Below are 20952 nucleotides of genomic sequence, written 5' to 3' on the forward strand. Positions count from 1 at the left end.
GTGTGTGCAGAGGGGGTGGGTGGGTGCGCTCTGCCTTGAGGAAGTTCGGCTTAAAGACACGTCCCAGGGGCGTTTCTGGTGCCCAGGGGCGTTTCTGGTCTCAAAAGGCCCCCACCTGCCCCCCATCCCATCTGGTCCCCACCTGTCGTTTTGCTCCTCAGCATGGCTTCCTAAAAACACTGCAGGATTTCTCAAACATGCATGAATGAGTCAAAGCAAGGCTTTGGGCATGTTTTTTATGAGAGTATAACATTATAACATGATATAAAACCCAAAAAGGTTGATTTTACATGATATTGCCCCTTTAATATCATCAAAAGATTTGAAAAACCTTCAGATTCAGAAACCCTACTTCAGAGAAGAATGGGACAAGATTTTCCTCAGTTTCTAAATGTTTACACTTTAAAACAACTGGATGCTTCAGTGAGAAACATGACCCTGTAACGACTTTCAGATGTGTTGCTGCCATGAAGTTCAAAAATAAAAGTTTTTTTCCTAAAAACCTTACACTTTCTGATAAGTTCACCATGTTCCACTGTGATCAAAATATGGCTTTATGAGATTCATGAATAATTGTATTCTGTTATTTATAGACATTTCACTGGGTTCCAACGCGTTTGTGATTGAGGTTAAAGTTTTATGAACACAGCTGTAAAAAAAAATAAAAAGATACAACTGCAAAAACCAGAACCAGAACATCCATGTAATTCCAAACAAGTTTACTGCAATATGTATGGATACAGCCTCTATTTAGGAATAAGTCAACAATATGGTGACTTTAACGGAGCTCATTTTGAAATGTGCATTATCATGGAGCTCTACTTTAAATACATTAAAAAAAACTGGAAACGCAACAACAAATGAGGTGTCTGGAGACTAAAAATCCTCATGAAATATTCAGCACATGTGAAAAAAAATAATCAGACAAACGAACACACACACAAAAAAACAAACAAACAATGCAGCAAACATTAAAACAGAGTACAGGCAAACAGTGATGCAGGCAAGAATGGAAAATTAATGAGGACAATAAAAACAGAGCAGGCTGGTCTCACAGAAATACTTTAGGGAAGCGTGATGTCATTACAATTCTTTCTAAATAAATAAAACAAAACAATGTTTGTGTCCATTATGAAGAAACAGCTCATTGACTTTTCTTTCCATTGGTTCCATAACGCCAACAAGCAATTTCAAACAAACCTTTGAATAAGATGTTAAAGGAGGTCAAATTTAATTTAAATTTCAATTTGATCATTTCTGTGAGGTCAGTCTGGAGCAGGCCAAAGAAAAGATCAGATAATAATTACATAAAAAGGACAGATGGAGCAGAACATAAACATGAAAAGAGTCTTTTCTCTTATGTGTCCTCTCTGATTTGTAATTTTACTTCCTCGATGGTTTATGGGGAAACAATAAAATAAAATAAAATAAAATAAAGAAATGGTGAAAAGAAAGAAGCCAGGAATCAGTAACGGCGGCCAAAAAAGGCACTGTCAGCACTGTCCATAGTGCACCGACTGTCCACAGAGGTCTCTACGTCTGAGGAAACACACATCAGCGGGGAAAAGATGAGAGAAGAAGATTTGATCAAAAACAGGACAACAGGAGATCATTCCCGAAGAAGGAAGTGTGACATGAAGAGCAGCCAATCACATGCAAACATAAACCTGAGAATTTTACTGTTTCAGCAACAGTTCTGCAGAAAACTCACCCCTCAGGTTAAAGGAGACGTATCATGCTTTAAAATCCTTCTTTTTCACACCTGGGGTCCAAGCAACTAAGTACAAATACTTTGTTACTGTACTCAAGTAGAAATTTTGGCTATCTGTATTTTACTTGAGTAATTATTTTTCAGCCTACTTTTTACTTCTACTTACATTTTTCACAATTATCTGTACTTTCTACTCATTATATTTTTAAAAAAGGTAAGAAGTAGAAATTTGTTACTCCTATTTCATTATGGCTTGTTGTTGTTAATATTATCCTGATAAACTGTGCCTCCTGGATAGAGTGAGTTTAACTGGTTGGATGAAAAGTTTACATTTAAACCATTCTGAATCCATCACAGCTGCAAACGACACGAATCATGTCACACTCCAGCACAACATAACAGATGTACTGTATGTAGCCCAGGACAAAGATGTCTGTGGCATATATAAACTAAACAAAAGGTAGACTAGTGCATCCTAATTTTTTTAAACATTGTTTTTACTTTTTAACATTAACATTTTTATATGACATTATAGTCATTTTTGCTTTTAGAAAAACGTTTTTGAGGGTAACGCCTTCCAATAAATGTCATTTTGGAAAATCAAGCCACTCATTTTTACTCAGTACATTTACTTTTAATACTGAAGTACAAAATACATACTTTAAGACTTTTACTCAAGTAATATTCTTAGAGGAGATTTGAACTTTTACCAAAGTACACTGCAATGACTGTCCATCTAACCAAGTTTTAAAATCTTATATCAGCCAAAAAGTCTTTTTGATCTTGTTTTGAGACTGATTTACTAAACAAGAACTGAYTGTGTAAGAATAATAAACTTGTTTTCAGAATGTGTAAGATTATTTATCTTGTTAGTCCTAAAAATTTGATTCAAATTAAGTCAAAATATCTGCCATTGGAGTAAGAAAAATTTACTTGGTAAGACTTCTTGAAATAAGAAAAAATTGAGTCAAGTATCAAGTATACTTTTACTCAAGTATCACTTTGGGGTACTTTATACAACACTGGCAATGGTTTGCTCTGAATTCCTCCTTATTGTAACTCCACAAGCCTCTCTTTCACAACTCGTTTTGAGGCTGTCTCTTTAAATCCAAACGATGCGCACTTTGACTTTTCTGCACTCCAAGAGACTCCAAGTACACAACAGTTAAAACAAAAGTGGATTTTGCATGATATGTCTCCATTAAGGACTGTAGAGCAGTGGTTCCCAAACTTTTTATCTTCTGACCCACAAAATATCCATGGCAAAAACTTGTGACCCCAAATATTACTGGTCTGAGTACACAAACTTCATTAATATAAAAACACAGGCTTTTTGACAATCTAAACAGCTTGTACACAAATAAAATACTTATTGTTTTCTTATTTTGTGTTTTTGTAATAATTATAGGGAAAATATTACATCGGCAATTATTTTATTACCCTTTAAATTGATAACTGGAGATTATCCAAGGTGCTTCATGACCCATAATTGGGTCCCAAGCCCAACTTTGGGAACCAAAGTGCAGTGGTTCTCAAACTTTTTCAGCTTTTGACCCACAAAATAACAGTAGCAGAGACCTGAGCCCCCAACTATTTTTGGATGATAAACATTTGCATCAGGTCAACAAAACATGGGCAAAGTAACAATGGGCCTCATGCAAGAACCGTTCGTACGCACAGATTTGTTCTTAAGTTGTGCGTACGAGTGATTTAGGAGAATTTGTGGCATTCACCAATGTTTTCGTATTCTAAGATTTTTTTCAGATACGAACAAAATTCACGAGTGGTCCAGACCTGTCGTATATTTTACGAGCAGTCAATCTGCTGTTATCCAGACGGGTTTTCTTCACTAATAACTTTATATTTCGTTAGTTTGAAGATATTTTGAGTTGAAAATAAATCACACTCCATAATTATGTTGACAATAGGCTATTCTGCTTGAATTAGAGTTATAATTTTAAATGTAATAATTTAGACTAACAATATAAATTCTACGTCCGTCCGTTTTCCGCCGCTTGTCTGGGATCGGGTCTCGGGGGCAGCAGCAGAGAGACCCCACTCTCCCCAGCGACACTTTCCAGCTCATCCTGGGGGATTCCGAGATGTTCCCAGACCAGAGGGGATACATAATCCCTCCAGTGAGTCCTGGGTTTTCTCCAAAGTGCCAGACTTATTTTGAAAACAATTTAAAATGCTTATTTCAAACCCGCATCTGAGACCACCTGTGACCGTGCAGCGTGCGTGGGGGTGGGGTGGGGGGCTTCTGAATAAATGATTTAACACAGTTGTTTATGCTTTTAGCAGCTCATTTTATTCCACAGTTGACCTGCTAAAAATGACAGATTTTCTTTTCTGGATCTCTGACAGACGGACTTCAATCTCTGAACTCGCAAAGTTTTTCTTTTTTTAATTTTCGCTGTCATTTTCATGAATGGACACTTCCTGATATCTGAGGCAGGAAACATAGCCTTATATGGTGTTTTTGGGGTGGTAATTACGCTAATCTCCTCTCGCGTGCGCGAGCAGCTGGATACGAACAGGTGGAATTTATGCAGCTCATTTACACACTTTTCCTGAAGATAGAAGAGTTTGTTGAATCTGACGTGACATGTTCGTACGAACCCTTTGAACAAAAGTAGGAGAAATTTAGGATAAGAATACGAACATGTTCTTGCATGAGGCCCAATATTTTTATACTACATTTATCCATTTTAAATATACTAACCTCACTCATTTATGGCAAAAATGTAATTAATTCAGAAAATCTTTTCAGGACCCCATCTTGATGTTTCGGGACACCGTCCAGTTAAAAGAAACGTGTTTAAAAACAGCAGAATACGCATCAAAAATAAGTCCAAACTGAAACTCCTGATGACCTGATTGAAGCAGTTCTCTGTCTGCACCTGACTGTCTGCTTCCCGTCAGTGTTAATGTCTCCTGTGCAATCATTAAACACACACACACACACCGACAGAGAGAGCAACACTGGCTGCTTTCATCAGTCACAACTCAGTCTAATGGTTGTTCCCGCTGTGCGGAGTGAAACTATAACGAGACCAGATTCATCAATAATCAATTATCTTTCCCACGGACAAGAGATTTGTTTCATCAGCTGCAGTTTTGGGTCAAAATTTAAGAGGGTTAGCCCCCCCACACCAAACAATCTGGTTTACTCTCATAAAAAGTTACCACAATAAAATAAATACAAACTGTTGAGGTAATATGTAAACTAACATCCTCCATTTTCCAGCAGGCATCACAGCTCACTGCAGTTTCAAATTGAAAAGCTCCAGCTGAGCAAATCCAAGCCCACAAATCAATATCTGATAGATTAGAACAGACCCCCTATTGATCATTTTGTTCAAAATCTATAAAATCTAAACTCAATAATCACCCAAAGTCTCTCTATTTGTGTGTATTTCTGCACATCAGCGGAGCTATTTCTGTCCTGTTCGTTTCACAGCGTGAGGAGTTTTAATGTGTGTGTCCGTGCGGGACAATCCCGTGGTCAGGATGATTCACGGATGTTAGGGGGAACTTGTGGGATAAGATTTGTTCAATTAAACTGCTGCTCTGGTGTTTCACTACAAAAATATGTCATGTGAACGTAACTAATTAGTGAAATATGAAGTGTTCAGCCACTGGTTTGGTACAGAGTTTTTTTACAGTTTGCGCTGAAGTCGGACAGCTTTTCACGACAAGAAGAGTAAAAACAGGAACTTCAGATATTTTAGTTACAGAAATGACATCACTGCTTCTTGAGGTAAAGTTACAAAAAGGATATATTTGACGGATTAATCATGGAATTTAAAAAACCAAAGTAAAGTTTTCCCAGTTCCAGTCAATGCTACTTTAACTCCTGTTCGTTCTTTAAACTTACCGAAGTTGACGTTGTAATCTCCGCCTCGTTCGCGGTACATTTGGTAGACAAAGAAACAGGAAACGGGTTTAAGCAGCAGGCTGAGGATGGCCATCCCTGCGCTGAAACGAACTACCCCCTGAAATACAACGACGGGGTAAAAGATGGAGAACTGGATGATGTCGCTCAGTATCGTCAGCATCATCCCCATAAGGAACTAAAGGAAGAGGGGGAAAAAAAGAAAATGTAAAAGGATGTAATGTTTCTGTGGATTTGAACGTGTTTTTTTATGCTTTGAGGAGAAAATTGTAGGAATGATTCATCGTTTTATGCGAGGAGAACAAAATAAAAGTCACTTCACTGCTGATGAAACATGAAAACAAGAGAATTAGCTACAGAGTGACTCAAATTAAAAATGCAGACAGAAATTCTGAAACAAGAAATCAGCGTTTTATTTATTCATTTGCTTTAATTGTCTGAGATTATTAATTTACAGAAAAAAACTAGTCTAAGCTTTAGAAATGATTATTTAAAAAAGGTACTTTTGTCAGCTAAACTGTTAGCTGCTTCTGAACAACCAGGTGTTTGTTACAGACAGGTGAAGTGACGGAAAATATGTCGACCTGCTTCATTTCTAAAATAAGATAGAGTTTTTCCTTTTGAATCATTTGCTGACCTCTCTGGTAAAAACAAGCTTCATTTTGGAAAATTCCGTAAGAAAACAACAGAAAAATGTTGTAGTTTTAAACCACTGCAGCAGAAAGAGTTAATTTTTTTATGATACAAAAAATAACAATAAATCCTCATTGCTTTACACTAAAAAATATCCTTGGCCAATTAATAACATTAAAGTGCCTGTGACATCAAATTTTTGTGATGAATATGAATAAATTTTTGGAGAGATAATATTGATAGCATTACGCAAAACAAATTTTATGCTGTTGAGATGAACAGTTGCTGAGATATTTGCATGTGAAGTAACAGGAAGTGATGTCAAAGGGGAGCGTTTGCATGTGAACAGTTGCTACAACTGCTAACACGAGCTGTAGAGACGAATCCGATGTTTCTTTAGGTTGTTTTGAGTCACAGAGAGACGAAGAAGTCAGAGTTCAAATAATGTTTCAATTAACAAAGAAAGAGTTCCCTTTGATGTCACTTCCTGTTTCATTTGGTTTGAGCCAAGTTCAGAAGAAAATATGCCAGTTTTGTGACAAACTGGGTAAAATCATGTGAATTATGTAAAGTTTCTTAAATATAAAGATGTTTTCTTTGACTTTTTACTGTATATATGAAGAATATGCACATCACAGGCACTTTAAAACAAGGACAAATTATAATTATAAAACATGAATCATGGAGGTCAGAGTTATGATTTGTCTGTCAGTCTAAAAATAATAATTTATTTCAGACTTTCCTTCTCTGTTGTAATGAAACGTGATAAATCAGTGCCTCGTGTTGCATTAAACGGAGAAAAACAAGATTTCCACATCAAGTCTCTGCCAAAAGGCCTCACAAACAAACAGGTTAGTGGAAATTTGCAGAGCCGCGTCCGCAGTTAGAGTCCTGCTCGCGTCACGTGACCTTAAATCTGCTTGAAGGGACAAAACAATGGAGGCAAAGACTCACCAGGAGAACAGCATCAATCGAGTCCCTCTGTGCGATCGCCCACACGCCAACTGCTAAAACACTCAAGTTCCCCAAGGCGTAGGATATCGGCAGACCTGCCATGCACCCCCTGAGGAGAAGACAAGTCACGTCGGATTGGACAATAAAAGCGTCTCATATGTGCAGGAGAAAACCAAAGCCTGAGTCAAGAGTGTGAGAGAGAAATTCCTCAGGTGAGTGAAATAAAACAGTTCAAACTCACCAGACTGTGAGCAGCCAGTGGACCAGCACGATGGCCTAGGAGACAAAGGAGAGTTCAGTTTTATTTTATTTTACGAACATTACAAACATGAAGTGGTTCGACAGACAACAGCAATTATTATTGTATGTGGCATATTCCCAACAGAAGAGCCAAACAAAAGCTAAAACCCATCAGAAATGTCTGACAGGAGGATTTAATGGACGTTTCCTCGGCAGCACCAGCTGCAAACTTTACTGCATGTTTATCAGAGCTTTGAATATAACTTTGTGTCGTTTAAATCAAAAGTTATTTCTCAGTTTTTCTTGCTCAACAGAAACAGTTTGTGATGTGTGTCCACATCAGAGGAAGGTATAGTTACCACACAGAGGAACTGAAGCCTGGAGGGTTTTGTTTTTTAAAGTCAAACACAAACATGATAACTAAAGATCCACAGAAGCACAGCTCACCTTTAGGTTTATAGCAGGGATTTCCATTTTCAAGCTGTTTTGGTCAGAGCAGCTCCTCCTTGATCCGATTCAGTGTTTCAGCTTGTTGACAGGCCACATGAAAAAGGCTGCAGTTGTTCCTTTTACACAAACTTCTCTGTGAACCCCTCCTCCTTGGTTTTAACCTGCAAACACAAGCCATGTGACAGCAGCCTGACTGCCTCCCATGTGACTCCCTCCTCCTCCTCCCCCTCCCCAGGAGGATCAGTAGCTCCAGTTTCTGATCTGACACAGGTTCACCACCAAGGATCTGGACTGGAGCCTGGCTGTTCTGGTTCCTGTTCAGCTGGAGAAGCTGTTTCTGGGAAATACAACTGAGATCTGATGAAGGAACTGAAAAAAATGCTAAAATAAGCAGAAGTCAAGCTAAAAGGAGTTAAAATATAAAGCTAAATAAACTAGAAAAAATGTAGATAAAAATTAAAAGTGGAAAAAAGGCAGCAAAATGGTAAAGTAGCTAAAAGCACACAAAAACTAGTTTTAAGCTAAAATTAAAATGTTAGCAGCTCAAAGTAACAAAAATCTAACTAAAAACTAAAAAGGCTCCTAGCTAAAACCTAAAAGTAGCTAAAGGTTATGTAAAAGCTAAAATGAGTTAAAAGTGAAAAGTATTTTTACAGTAAAAGTAATCAAAACTAAAATGCTAGCACCCACTCCCTGGATGAGCTGAACATTTCGACGTAGGCCATGAACAGCTAAAGTAGCAAAAGTAGTTATAAAAAAGCAACATGGAAAATTAAAAAAAATCAAACAAACAGGAAAATTATATTAGAAAAAGCTGGCATATATTTCTGTTTTAAATAAAATAACACGCAGTTTGACAACATTTGTAAAAATAATAAAAATATCTTCAAGTGGGCGGAGCTTAAGTTTTAAACAGATATTTTAGCATTGTTAGCTTTAAAAATATTAAACTCATCCTTTGACTGCTTATTGACTGACTCATGTTTTGTTAGTTTGAGTTCATCTTGTTCTGTTTTCCCAGAATTCACAATTTAAGGTTTCGTAATAGAAACTTTCAAAATGACAAGTTTCAAAACGTAACTAGAGGGTCCGTAACCTCAGAGCCCACCCCATCAGTGGTCTGTGGAGACGACGGACCTGATATCAAGTGTGGTGAATACTCCCACCTGTAATGGTAAAAGTAGCTCAGGTGTGCTATTCAGATTTAACGTGAGACTAAAAAAGGAAATAAACTCGGCTTAGCTTGCGGCAAACTCAACTAAAACAGGAAGTAAAACAGAGAGGTTTTGAGGTCAGAGTTGGTTTGGACTGAGGAAATCCCCTTCACGATGTATTTTTTTTTTCCTGGCTCTTCAGTTGATCATGACCGCCTTCTGCAGGTAAGATTCTGAATGATTATAAGTCCTCCACACAACCCCCAGATGTACTGAAACCACCAGAAACCACCAAGAAACAAAAGCTGTGACCAAATCCCTAACATCTGTAGTGTTTCAACCATTTCCATTATCAAAAATAGAAGTGTTTTCTCATTTGTACATGTATCAAAAGAAGGGGAGCTCAGGTCATAAAACCTCGATCAGATCTGTAATGTGAAAAAAAATTTCACATTTCTTGTTGATGTTTTAAATAATTAACCTTTGACCTCAACATTATTCATGTGGACAGGAGGAGCAGACCTCTAAAATGCTAATGTATCATTCACTCTTGTTTACCTTTTTATATTATGCCATTTGGCTCCTGATCCGTTGAATACCTCAAACATGGCAGATGGTCCCTGTATTAGGCGGTGTGACCTCTGACCTCCAGATCACCTCTGACCCCCTGTGGCAGCTCTTCTTTTTGATTGAAGCTGTAGAGATCTAAGTTAAAATCTAGGCGTCTCAGGCTTTGAAGAAAAATGATTAAAAATTCAACAACAAATGGGATATATTTTACAAGATTTTGAAGAGAAATGTTTAAAAATGAGGAAATCTTTGAGTAAAATGACGTCATGTTTTAAAAAAAATAAAGCAAAGTGCTTAAATGCAATTTTGAAACTGATAAAACCCCTCTTCCAGACTTCTGTTTATGCTGTCCGGTCAGTATCTTACATGCTTGACATGATTTATGGTGCAATGAATTTCCCCTGAAGAACAATAGAAGAAACTGAACTGCTTTGTTTACTCTGCTGAGTTCTTTTCACTGCTGTATTATTTAGAAAGCACCTCCAGTTGGAAAAGTTAACTTCGAGAAGCAACTCTGATAATTAATTATATCGCGAGAAGCTTAAAGATGCTTCAGTTGCAGTTCCAGCCTTGCCAGGACGTGGCTGCGAGTAATTTGTCACTTTGCAGGCTGTTGGCCAGGTTTCCACCGGAGCTCTCTGTCAGAAGGAAACATTAAAATTAGTGATGCTTTTATTCTGCAGTCATAAATCAGAACGGCGCAATCACACTTCAGCTGCGTTGCTGCTTAGGAGGGATTACCTTTCTGCGATTTAATCAGGTATTAAAACAGAACCATTGTGGGTTTTTGAGCGTTCAGATCAGAAAAGTGATCTGAACATTATTTCCTGCACTTGACATTAAATGTATTCAAATGTTCTGGCAGCTCCAGGGAGATGAAGGAACATTATATTACACTGGGATGATGGGCGCCTGATAATTACAGCTGCTTAAGTGTTAATCCGACAAGCCATAGGAGCGTCACATCCTCCATCAGAGCTTTTTAATAAAGTTCTACAAAAAAAACTTTAATGAAACAAAGGAAAAACTTCAACTTCTTTTTGGAATTCCCTCTGAGACACGTAATGTCTAATACTGAAATTATCTGTTATTAATAAGATGCTTAAACACCAGTTTATCTTAGTAAGTGTTTAATCATGAAAACAGAAGAACACAAGCATATCTGAACACAATAAATAAAACATATATTAGGACACGTGTGATAGAAAACAAGCGTATTGTTGATGGCATCGTTCAAATGGATTTCAAAGAAAATCTTCTTGGCCTCCAAAACATTTTATTAATTATAATTCAAGGTCGAAAGATTTAAATCACATTCACAAATTATATGGAAAATTATGTCAGTAATAAAAGACATGTAACAGAACACACACACACACACAAATCACAACAAATCATCATTTTTGTGACTTAACTGTTTGATTTGACTGTTTTAAAGCAGTAAAATAAACACATCCTGGACTCTAAAAAGATAAAATTAATACTTATCAGTGTTTAAATCAGATCAGTTGCAAATAAATGTGGGACATGTTTAGGTTAAAAATGCAGTATGTGATTTTAAACCATCCATCCATCATCGAGAATTTAAATCTACACATTTAACTGAGTGAAAAGTCTGTTCTTGAATTCATTTGTTCAAACCAATGCAAAATAAAACCATATTTTTATAGATGCACTGAGTCAAAGCCACTGTTTTATTGTAACAATCATGAGAACAAATCTAAGTTTCCTGTGTTAAACTGGGTGCTTAAAGACGGTACTTTGCTGGAAAAGATGTATAACTAATCCAATAATAATTTAAAAAAAATCAGTTTAGTCACCAGCTATTTTTGACGTTTGCATGTGATTGATTATTATATTTGTCCTGATTTGTAAAACAAAAACAAAGCAAACAGAGATCCCCTTTAAACACCTAACTTGTTAGCAGTGTCGTGGCTATCCTGTCGTATTTGAGTGATTGTGTGGTTCTTCTTCATCTTCGTCTTCTCTGTTCGTCCTCATATAGTGATGAAGCCTCCGTGGTCGCTGCTGACTGAATCTGGCACCACGCAGCGACCCTTCCTTCGTGTCACTCGTCGCTTCCGGTGGAATTTAGCGTAGCACCGAAACCCTGAAAGATTGTTTGCACGTTATCTTAAAAGACGTATCAGTCAGACAAAATGCACAATGCAACTAGCTGAAACTTGGCTCCTCCTGCTTTTTTCTTTTGGAGCATTAAAAACTCCTTGAGACGTGGAAAAAGGCAGGGATTCTGGGTTTTGTTGCACTGGTATGAATTTTGTATAAACAGGAAATAACTTTTTTTAAAAGCTGAGACATCTTTCCCAAAGGCAACAATTTGTTCAATAAAACACCAGAACAACCGAAGGCAGCTCATCATCACATCAGAGGGGTAAACTCACAACGTGTTCCCTGAATAAGACCTGTGTAGCATCATTTCATCTAAATGGGGAACTTTACTCGGGCTATTTTTAGAATACGAGTCACGAGACTATGTCCGCTCGACACCGATATGCATGTATAAACTCTTGTAGCAGCGCTTCACCGGTTTAGCTGTGTTTAAACTTAAACTTTAAAATAAATTCTGGAAAACAGCATCAAACTCCACCAGGAGGACCACAAAACATTGTGCTACATTACTCGAAACAGTGACTCAGGATACAGCCACCATCCCAACATGGAAAAAGTATTTTTAGTCACCATTTCCAAGCTAAGATGCTAGGCTAACTGCTGGATTCCAAGCTAAGAGCTGAGGAGCGATCCACTTTAATCCAGGGAATAAGATTGTGGAACAGCATGGAAGATGAGGTTAAAAATGCCAGATCTTTGTACATATTGAAGAGAATGATAAAAACTAGTATTCTGAAGAAATATGGAGAATTATAAGTGAATTCATGCTAATTGTTGTTTGAGTTGGTGTCTTAAATTTTTGTTTTAAATTCATTTTTAAGTATTTTAAGTTGTTTTGATTTTTGTTGTATTTTACTTTTCTTTTGAACATATTTTGGGTATAAAAAAGGGGCAGTTATTATAAGATTTAGTCTTCTTCTGCTGCCTTTCCTTTTATTTGATTTTATTTTGATTGCATGTTTTTTGAACTTTGTTAATTTGTGTTACAAATGAAATGAATAAAGAACTACTACCACTAAGATGCTAGGCTAACTGCTGGATTCCAGCGATGGGACGAGCTGAATTTGACCGGAAAAAAATCACCAATTTAATGTGCTCTAAACATAAAATACCAACACTGGACCATCAAGTGGATCATATCCCTGCACTTTCTGTTGATAAACAGGTACAGTAAACCTCTGTAGCCTACTGCTAGCTTTACTCCTAGCATCCTCACACATTGGTCCTTTTTTTTTAGAATATCGGTATCAGTCCGATATGTAAAACTATTAATGTCCAATATTGATTTCCCACTTTTTAGTTTTGTGTTTCTGTTTTGGGAGGTGATACGGTTGGTCAAGCGGTATCTGTTTGGTTATGACAGTGATATTGATGCTGCGTGACCAGGAACAACTGAAGTAGGGAGCCATGTCAGAGGTCTGGTTGTTTATTTACCATATCAAATAAAGACCCAAGTGTGTTTGTGCGTATATGTATAAAATAATTTGTGTGTTTGTGTAATATCGGTAAATATCGGTTATCGGCCATGACAGCAATAATTATATCGGATATCGATATCGGCTGAATTTTTCATTTCCGTGCTTCCCTACACACACACACTCACATAATAGATGCAGCAAGCTAAGCTATAAGACACAGTAAAAAAATACCAACCAGTTTAAAAATACCACTCACTGTGACCCTTTTCCACTAGTGCCACAGTGTAGTGTCGGTACGGTCAGTGTCGAAACGGGTCAGTTTGAGTGCTTTTCCATTGACGTTCCGGTTCCAGTGGGTGTGTTTTGGATGGTTGGTGGAGGTGGTTTTTGGGTTTTTCGAACAAAAGTTAATGCGCAAAATGAGAGATGGAAACCCATTTGCCAAATTTCTAAAATTCTAAAAATTCGCTAAAAACTATAATTAAAATTGGATGGAAACACAACTAATGTCACTGCTACATTTGAAAAAAATGGCGCCTCGAGTTGTTGTTGTAAAGGCAGCTTAGACGCAACCAGTGACTCCACCCCCTAGCAAAACAGTGACGAACAGTGTTCTGACATTGGATTTTGGTGTCAACTGGGACCTCTTAGAACCACAACAAAGGTACTAAAAAAGGGCCAGTTCCATGAATCTGGCCTAATGGAAATGGCTTGGAACTGTACCAACACTACACTAAGTGGCACTGGTGGAAAAGGGGCATAACGAAGACCACGACCCATAAGCCCACCTTTCAAATGAACTTTCCTGTGATCCCTAAAGTTGGATGTGTTGAAATTTGCTCCAGAAACATCTTTATCTGTTACAATATTAACACTGAGTCCACTCTGATTGTCCGGTCATATGCGTGGTGACGTAGTAAAATAATGACTCGAACATATGATGCACGCCATGTTTACGAGTGTCTGATTGAACTGCTGCAAACGCTGACGGGCGTCTCAGTGTTGTCAGCAGGGCTGCCACGGTTCTGCTGGGCCTTCGAAAAGCCCGGTTGCATCTTTCTGCAGGCTTTGATTGTAAAACGACAGGAAAAGTAAACGTTCTCGTCACTCACCTTCCTCGCACATGCAGTCATCGTAGCATTTGTTGTTGAGGCCTCTGTTGTGAGGTTCACACTCGTGTTGTCTCAGGTCACAACAGGAACCTTGAACAAAACGACAACTAAAAATGTGGCAATCAAGTAACAAACATATTTACGGGCAACACAGCTGCCATTTCTGCAGAGATGAAAGGCATGAGCTTCGGATGGATTTATGTGTAAATACCCGATATTTGCCCAACCGTGGGAATATGTCATGTTTCTACTGACCAGGAAGACAGTCCAGGTGGTGGTCGCATGGCTCGATTGCACCAGCGTCTGCAGTCATATTTCCACTGCTGAGGTTCTTACTCCGCCTCTTGTCTGCAGCAGGAAAATTCATTCAACATCACTGTTTGAACTGAAGTTGTCCAAACGGATAATTGAAGCTGTCATTCTGTGACTGGACCCATTTTTGTGCTATATCAGGTAAAATAATTTCAATAAGAATGAAAATACGAGGCAGCAGCTCCAACAGAACATATGTGGTATTATAATGAGTTCAGGTGCATCGTGATCCATTTAAATTAGCTATGATGGCTACTGGGGGCTGTCTGTGTCTCATAGCAGCAGGATATGACACATTTACTTATTAAACTGTCATGATATCTGCTTCAGATGTTCAAGGTCTTTTTGTAGATAAATTAAAACTGGTGATTAAAGTGCCACATGACAAACACGGTAAAAATCATTCTTTTGTCCCCAGTTTTAAAGCTGCTCAGCTCTTGATAAATAAACGTGTTTCATAACGCAGCATCACAGCCACATGACCAACCTTTCTTCTTGGAAGATGGCCAGGTATCTACAGGTTTCATGTCCTCGTAGTCTGTCCAATCAAACAGCGCCATGTCCAGCGTTGGCATCACTTCTCCTTGTCCTTGTCCAGACCGCTGGAAAAAAAATCAAACTTTAATTAGTGGAAACACTTAAAGCAGCTTAGATTAGATTTAATGCAAGAAATAAACAACAAAAACAAGCTGGAAAACGTCTAATCACAGCTATACACATTGTTTTGGTGTTGGTGAATCACTTACGGCTACTACAACACCAAATTTTAGTTCCATGCAAGTAAATATAGTAAATACTCCATCAAACATTCAATACAGTACTCTGGGTTCAATCAAACAATGCAGATTTTAAAATTAATTTTTCAACTTGTCTTCTGAAGATGCTCTGTGTTGAAGGATCAGTGGATCTGTGCTCGACTACTCCACCTAGGCTGCATTGTTGAGCACAGATCCACTGAGGAACATTAATTTAGAAACTGTACTTTTGAGGTTAAACAAATGTTCACAATTAAATTCAATAAATTATGAGTTAAGAAGGGCGTGGAAATTTGTCTTTTTTGTATCAAAAAAAAAAATCAAACGGTGACACAAAAGTTTCGAACCGAATCGAATCGTGAATTTTCTGTATCGTTGCACCTAGTAATTAGTAGCAGAGGTTTATGGTAACTAAGTATATTTACTTCGTTACAGTACTTAAGTAGTTTTTTGAGGATTTGTAATTTTACCAAATATTTTTAAACAGCTACTTTTACTTTTAATTCGTTACATTTTAAAGCTAAAAATGACACTTTTACTACTTTAAAATTTAACACCTCATTACACAATTAAATATGTTCAAACTCATCATGAAAGAAGATGTTTATGCACTGTAAAAAATGAAGTGTTGAATTTACTCAACAAAGTCATGTCAACTGGCTCCACTAAGCCTAGTCGAGTAAACTGAGCAAAGAATAAACATATATTGCTCAATTTACTCAACCTGGTTTAGTGGAACCAGTTTGGTTCAGTAAATTCAACAGTTTATTTCTTAGAGAGTGGGTAAAAGTACCTTTTCTTTACCAATTTTTGTGAAGTTTTATGACTTTTACTTGAGTAGTTTTCTCATCAGTGAAATTTATTTTTTACCAAAGTCATTTTCTGTTCATGTATTTGTACTTTATTTTTTTCAAGTACTTTACAGACCTCTGATTATTGGCGCGTACGAATATATTGAAGCAAACGCAAGACGTTGGTGCTAACAGACTAACTGCAGCAGCAGTGAGTTACTGTATGCTTGCAGGTAAATGTATTCATGGCGTTCTTAATGAAACACGGTGGGTTGTGACCAGCAGCAGCAATGCTCCGGTGATTTATAAAATGCAGTCACAGAGACAACGCAGGCAGCAGCAGCGCTTTAGAAAACAATCGATTGGTAACAGAGAGGACGGCTGCCTTCAGAGCAGCATACAGATAAACTTCCCACAGTATCCGTTTTAATGACGCACGAGCGCTTTACACATTCAAACTTTCACTTCATTAAACACAACTGCACACGTTTTTACTGAGGGCTGCGGGGAATTAATGCTTCCTGCAGGTGATCAGAAACCTGGAGTTGTTTTAACATTTTATAAGTTTTACTTGTTGTAGAATATGATATACATAATGATAAAACACTCTTTATATTATATAACGCAATAATTGTTCCACGTTTGATTTATTGTGTTGAAATTTGAGGTAAGGCTTGTAAAACATTTACAAATTCTATTCTTATTCAGCAAAAAAAGAGCTATAAGAATTGTTACCAGAAAACGTTAAGAGTCACCCATCTAATGTATTGTTTCAGCAATTGAAATGACTAAAATTTAATGAGTTGTTTGATTATAAGATTTTGTTGATTGTGTATAGGGCTCATAAAGGTGTATTGCCTTTGAATAGTCAATCAAATTTTAAGAGGGAAATTTGTTACATAATTTGAAAGGATTTGAAATGTTTATAAAACCTAAAATTTAAACAAACTTGAAGGATAGATGTACCTCAGTTCAAGGAATAAGATTGTGGAATATCTTGGACAGTGATTATAAAAATGCTGACCCAATTAATTTATTTGGAAAAATTATAAAAGTTAAATTGTTGAAAAAATATGAAGCTGATGTTTGAGGGGTTAATCAAACTTTTTTGTTATGCTGATGAGGGTGTAAAATTATATAAGTGCATGTGTATATGTATGTATATAATGTATATATACGTATATATGAAAGTGTGTATGTGTACACGTATAAATGTTTATATGTTTTTCTTTTTATTATTCTTTTTTTGTTAAATAGGGGCAGATGTTATAAGATTTTTTCTACTGCTTCCTTTCATTTTATGAGATGTGTGTTTCTTTTCTTTTTTGTATTGTAATTTTTGATTTTAATCAAAATGAATGTACTATTCAAACAAATATTCTGAGAGAACATGCAGAAAGGCCGGGAGGAGAATCTGTAACCTTTTTACTGCCCTAAAATCAACCTTTGAGTTAAAAATATTGCACAATAATGACAGTGCTCCTATAATTGGAGCATTTTGTGTGTTTTTTAAAGTTAGTTGGCTAAAAAGTTATTCAGTGGTAGATGCACATCCATCTCCAGCTGCAAATCATCAGAATCCGTGTGAGAATTAACTCTTTCGTGCAGGCTTCTGGAAATTTTGCAAACAAGACAGTTTTAAACAAGATGAGAAAATGTTGCAGTTTTTATAAGAAAATGTGAGAGAAAACAGACTTATTATTTGTCAAACAGAAAAAAATTGTATAGGTCTTCTGGACGGGTTCATCTCTAATGAAACATTTCGTCTCTCCTCCAAGAGACTTCTTCAGTCTGAGTTTCAGGCAAAATTCAGGCTTTTAAGCCCTGCCTCCATGTGACTGATATTCACATCACATGGCTATCGTTGACACCTAATTAACACTTATTGTTAACAGGGGGTGGAGTGATACTGGCAATAGCCACACTGTAGGAGGGGGACAACTGAAAACGGAGGCCTCCACCTCTGTTTAATGATGGACGGTCTTTCTTCACAAAAATGGCTTCTTTTACTCCTCTCTCAAACCAACATTCCTCTCTATCAAGAATGAGAACATCCTCATCTCTGAAAGAGTGACCGCTGGCCTGGAAATGAGTGAAAACTGCAGAGTTCTGGCCATTAGATGTAGCTCGTCTGTGTTGGGACATTCTTTTGAACAGTGGCTGCTTTGTTTCCCCGATGTATAACTGGTCGCAGTCCTCCTGGCACTTAACAGCATATACAATATTGCTCTGTTTGTGCCGGGGCACCGGATCTTTGGGGTGAACCAGCCTTTGCCGTAATGTGTTTTGGGGTTTGAAAGCTACTGGGACATCATGTTTAGAAAATAAACGTCTCAGTTTCTCCRAAACACCCGCAACATACGGAATAACCACTGGTTTGGGTCTGGGTTTGGGGTCTTCAGTTTCACCTGAAGGTTGCATGGAGTCCTGTCTGTGTTTCCTGTCTGCTTTCAGGAAAGCCCAGTCAGGATAACCACACTGCTCCAGGGCCTGTCGTGTGTGTGATTTCTCTTTCTCCCTGGCTCCTGGGTTTGTAGGGACACTGTCTGCTCTGTGGTACAGAGTCCTGATCACTCCTAACTTGTGTTCCAGTGGGTGGTGGGAGTCAAAACGCAAATATTGGTCTGTGTGGGTGGGCTTACGATATATGCCAGTTTCCAACCGTCCTCCATCCGAAACCGAGACATCGCAATCCAGGAATGCCAACCTGCCATTTTTTACATCCTCTCGTGTGAACTTAATATATTCATCCACAGAGTTGATGTGATCAGTGAAATGTTGGACTTCCTGGGCTTTAATTTTAACCCAGGTGTCGTCAACATATCTGAACCAATGGCTCGGTGGCACCCCTGAAAAGGACATCAAGGCTCTCTTTTCCACTTCCTCCATGTACAGGTTTGCAACAATAGGAGAAACTGGGGATCCCATGGCACACCCATGTTTCTGCCTATAATATTGCCCCCCGTAACAGAAACGTTTCATTAGAGAAGAGCCCGTCCAGAAGACCTATACAATTTTTTTCTTTTTGATTTTTTTACCTGGATTACTGAGATGCATCAGGACATATTTGTCAAATGTTTGTTTTTTTAGATTTATAATTTGTAAAAATGTAAAAAAACGTTTCTTAATGACGTTAAGAATGAGACTAGCTTTAATGCCGCTGCTACCAAACTAATCATCTTGATGATTTTCTGCAGTCATTACTTTGGCAATAAAACCCAACTATAAAAACATTTCTACTGTCATTTTCCTCACACCGGGGAAACAAATGATTCACAGTATAATTAAGTCAGCGGGACTCTGAGCTGTCTCTCATGGAATACTTTATCCATTAACAAAAGCAGCACCTTGTGGAAGCAGATCCATATTTCCACTCCGTTCACCCTCAGGAAATAGGTCTGCGTAAATATCAATTAGATTAATTGCAGGGGCTACCTGCTTCTCAAACGCTCATTAAACCATCGAGAGGAAAACCGGATCGAATTTTAATTAAGAAGCCTTGCTGCACGCTCGTTTGGTTCAAAAAAATATTGGACTCCGATCACAGTAAACAACGACGTGCACGTCTCCTGGGACCTCAGAGCATATGGACTGTCCCTACGAGTCAAACCTGGAAGTTGACCCGGACAGGCAGCATACACAACGACAAATAGTTGGAGAGAATAAAAAACATTTCACATAAAGCCACCGTACGCTCCTCCTCATCTAAAGGTGATTTCCCTGTTGTTTTTATCAGCATGGAACTGATTTTGTCCACAAGCTCCTGTGATAAATGTGACAGATAACCCACTGACAAGTCTTTTGTTTTTGTTTTTTTATTGAAGGATTGACAAGAAGTCATGTGTGTATAAATGTGGGTGGTTGTGACAGGTGGTGTAGAGCTGCCTCACGCACCCCTGTTGGTTTTCCATAACACATGCCAACATTCAATCAACCCCACCTCCCCAAAAGAAAAGAAAACAATATAAATTACTGTATGAAACAAAAACAAAAGGATGAGCATAGTATAATTACTAGATAGGCACCTCATGATTCATTTATATTACTATTTAAAAAATGTGATTATAAAATGATTATATTAGTGCAAAATCTCTCAGACCTAAAATAAACAAAATATTTTGCGTTATACTGATTATAAAATTCATTTTGGCAGAGAAAAAAAACAACTAAGTAAAAGTAAAAATAACTTAACAGAAAATTACTTTGGTAAAAATAAATTTCACTGATGAGAAAAGTGCTTACTGTATTTATTCATGTAYAATACTAGAAATTTAACCCTAAATATCATCCATAAAGTGTGTGTGTGTGTGTGTGAAGGAGGGGGGGGGGTAGTATTACACAGGTTATTGATGATTAGATTTTTAATGCTTTTTAAGCTCAAAAATTGATGATCGTATTATACTCGAGATCATATTAGACACGAATAAATACTGGAGGTAAAAGTCATAAAACTGTTCACCAAAATCAGGAAAGCAAAAGTACTTTTACACACTCTCTAAGAAATAAACCTGGATTTACTGAATCAAAGTGGTTCCACTAGAGCAGTGGTTCCCCAACTTTTTGTCTTCTGACCCACAAAATATTCATGGCAAAAACTTGTGACCCCAAATATTACTGGTCTGAGTACACAAACTTCGTTGATAACCCTAAAAACACAGGCTTTTTGACAATCTAAACAGCTTATACACAAATAAAAATACTCAATTTTACTTATTTTGTGTTTTGTAATAATTTTAGGGAAAACATTACATCAGCAATTATTTTATTACCCTTTAAATTGGTTTCTGGAGATTATCCAAGGTGCTTCATGACCCATAATTGGGT

General features: G+C 37.4%; 2 protein-coding genes across 4 annotated transcripts in view; both read right to left on the reverse strand.

The window, feature by feature from the left end:
- The window catches only part of agtrap (angiotensin II receptor-associated protein), a 10866-nt gene extending 2767 nt beyond the window's left edge, over nt 1-8099 (reverse strand). The window contains exons 1-5 of one of the 3 annotated variants that reach the window (XM_014016029.1): nt 7884-8099; nt 7438-7472; nt 7197-7305; nt 5592-5787; nt 705-1539 (exon numbers count right to left, since the gene is read on the reverse strand). In XM_014016029.1, the coding sequence (XP_013871483.1) occupies nt 1466-1539; nt 5592-5787; nt 7197-7305; nt 7438-7472; nt 7884-7910 (441 nt within the window). In that variant the 5' untranslated portion in view covers nt 7911-8099 and the 3' untranslated portion in view covers nt 705-1465. Of the gene's footprint in view, nt 1-704; nt 1540-5591; nt 5788-7196; nt 7306-7437; nt 7473-7883 lie in introns of those variants that run through there. The other 2 variants (XM_014016030.1, XM_014016028.1) reach the window with 2 other exon arrangements.
- A 2624-nt stretch (nt 8100-10723) lies between these two features.
- The window catches only part of draxina (dorsal inhibitory axon guidance protein a), a 35294-nt gene continuing 25065 nt past the window's right edge, over nt 10724-20952 (reverse strand). The window contains exons 4-7 of the mRNA XM_014016031.1: nt 15070-15184; nt 14526-14618; nt 14271-14360; nt 10724-11720 (exon numbers count right to left, since the gene is read on the reverse strand). Of these exons, the coding sequence (XP_013871485.1) occupies nt 11608-11720; nt 14271-14360; nt 14526-14618; nt 15070-15184 (411 nt within the window). The 3' untranslated portion in view covers nt 10724-11607. The remainder of the gene's footprint in view (nt 11721-14270; nt 14361-14525; nt 14619-15069; nt 15185-20952) is intronic.

This window comes from Austrofundulus limnaeus, unplaced genomic scaffold (assembly GCF_001266775.1).
Source record: "Austrofundulus limnaeus strain Quisiro unplaced genomic scaffold, Austrofundulus_limnaeus-1.0 Scaffold137, whole genome shotgun sequence".
NCBI classification, from domain to species: domain Eukaryota; kingdom Metazoa; phylum Chordata; class Actinopteri; order Cyprinodontiformes; family Rivulidae; genus Austrofundulus; species Austrofundulus limnaeus.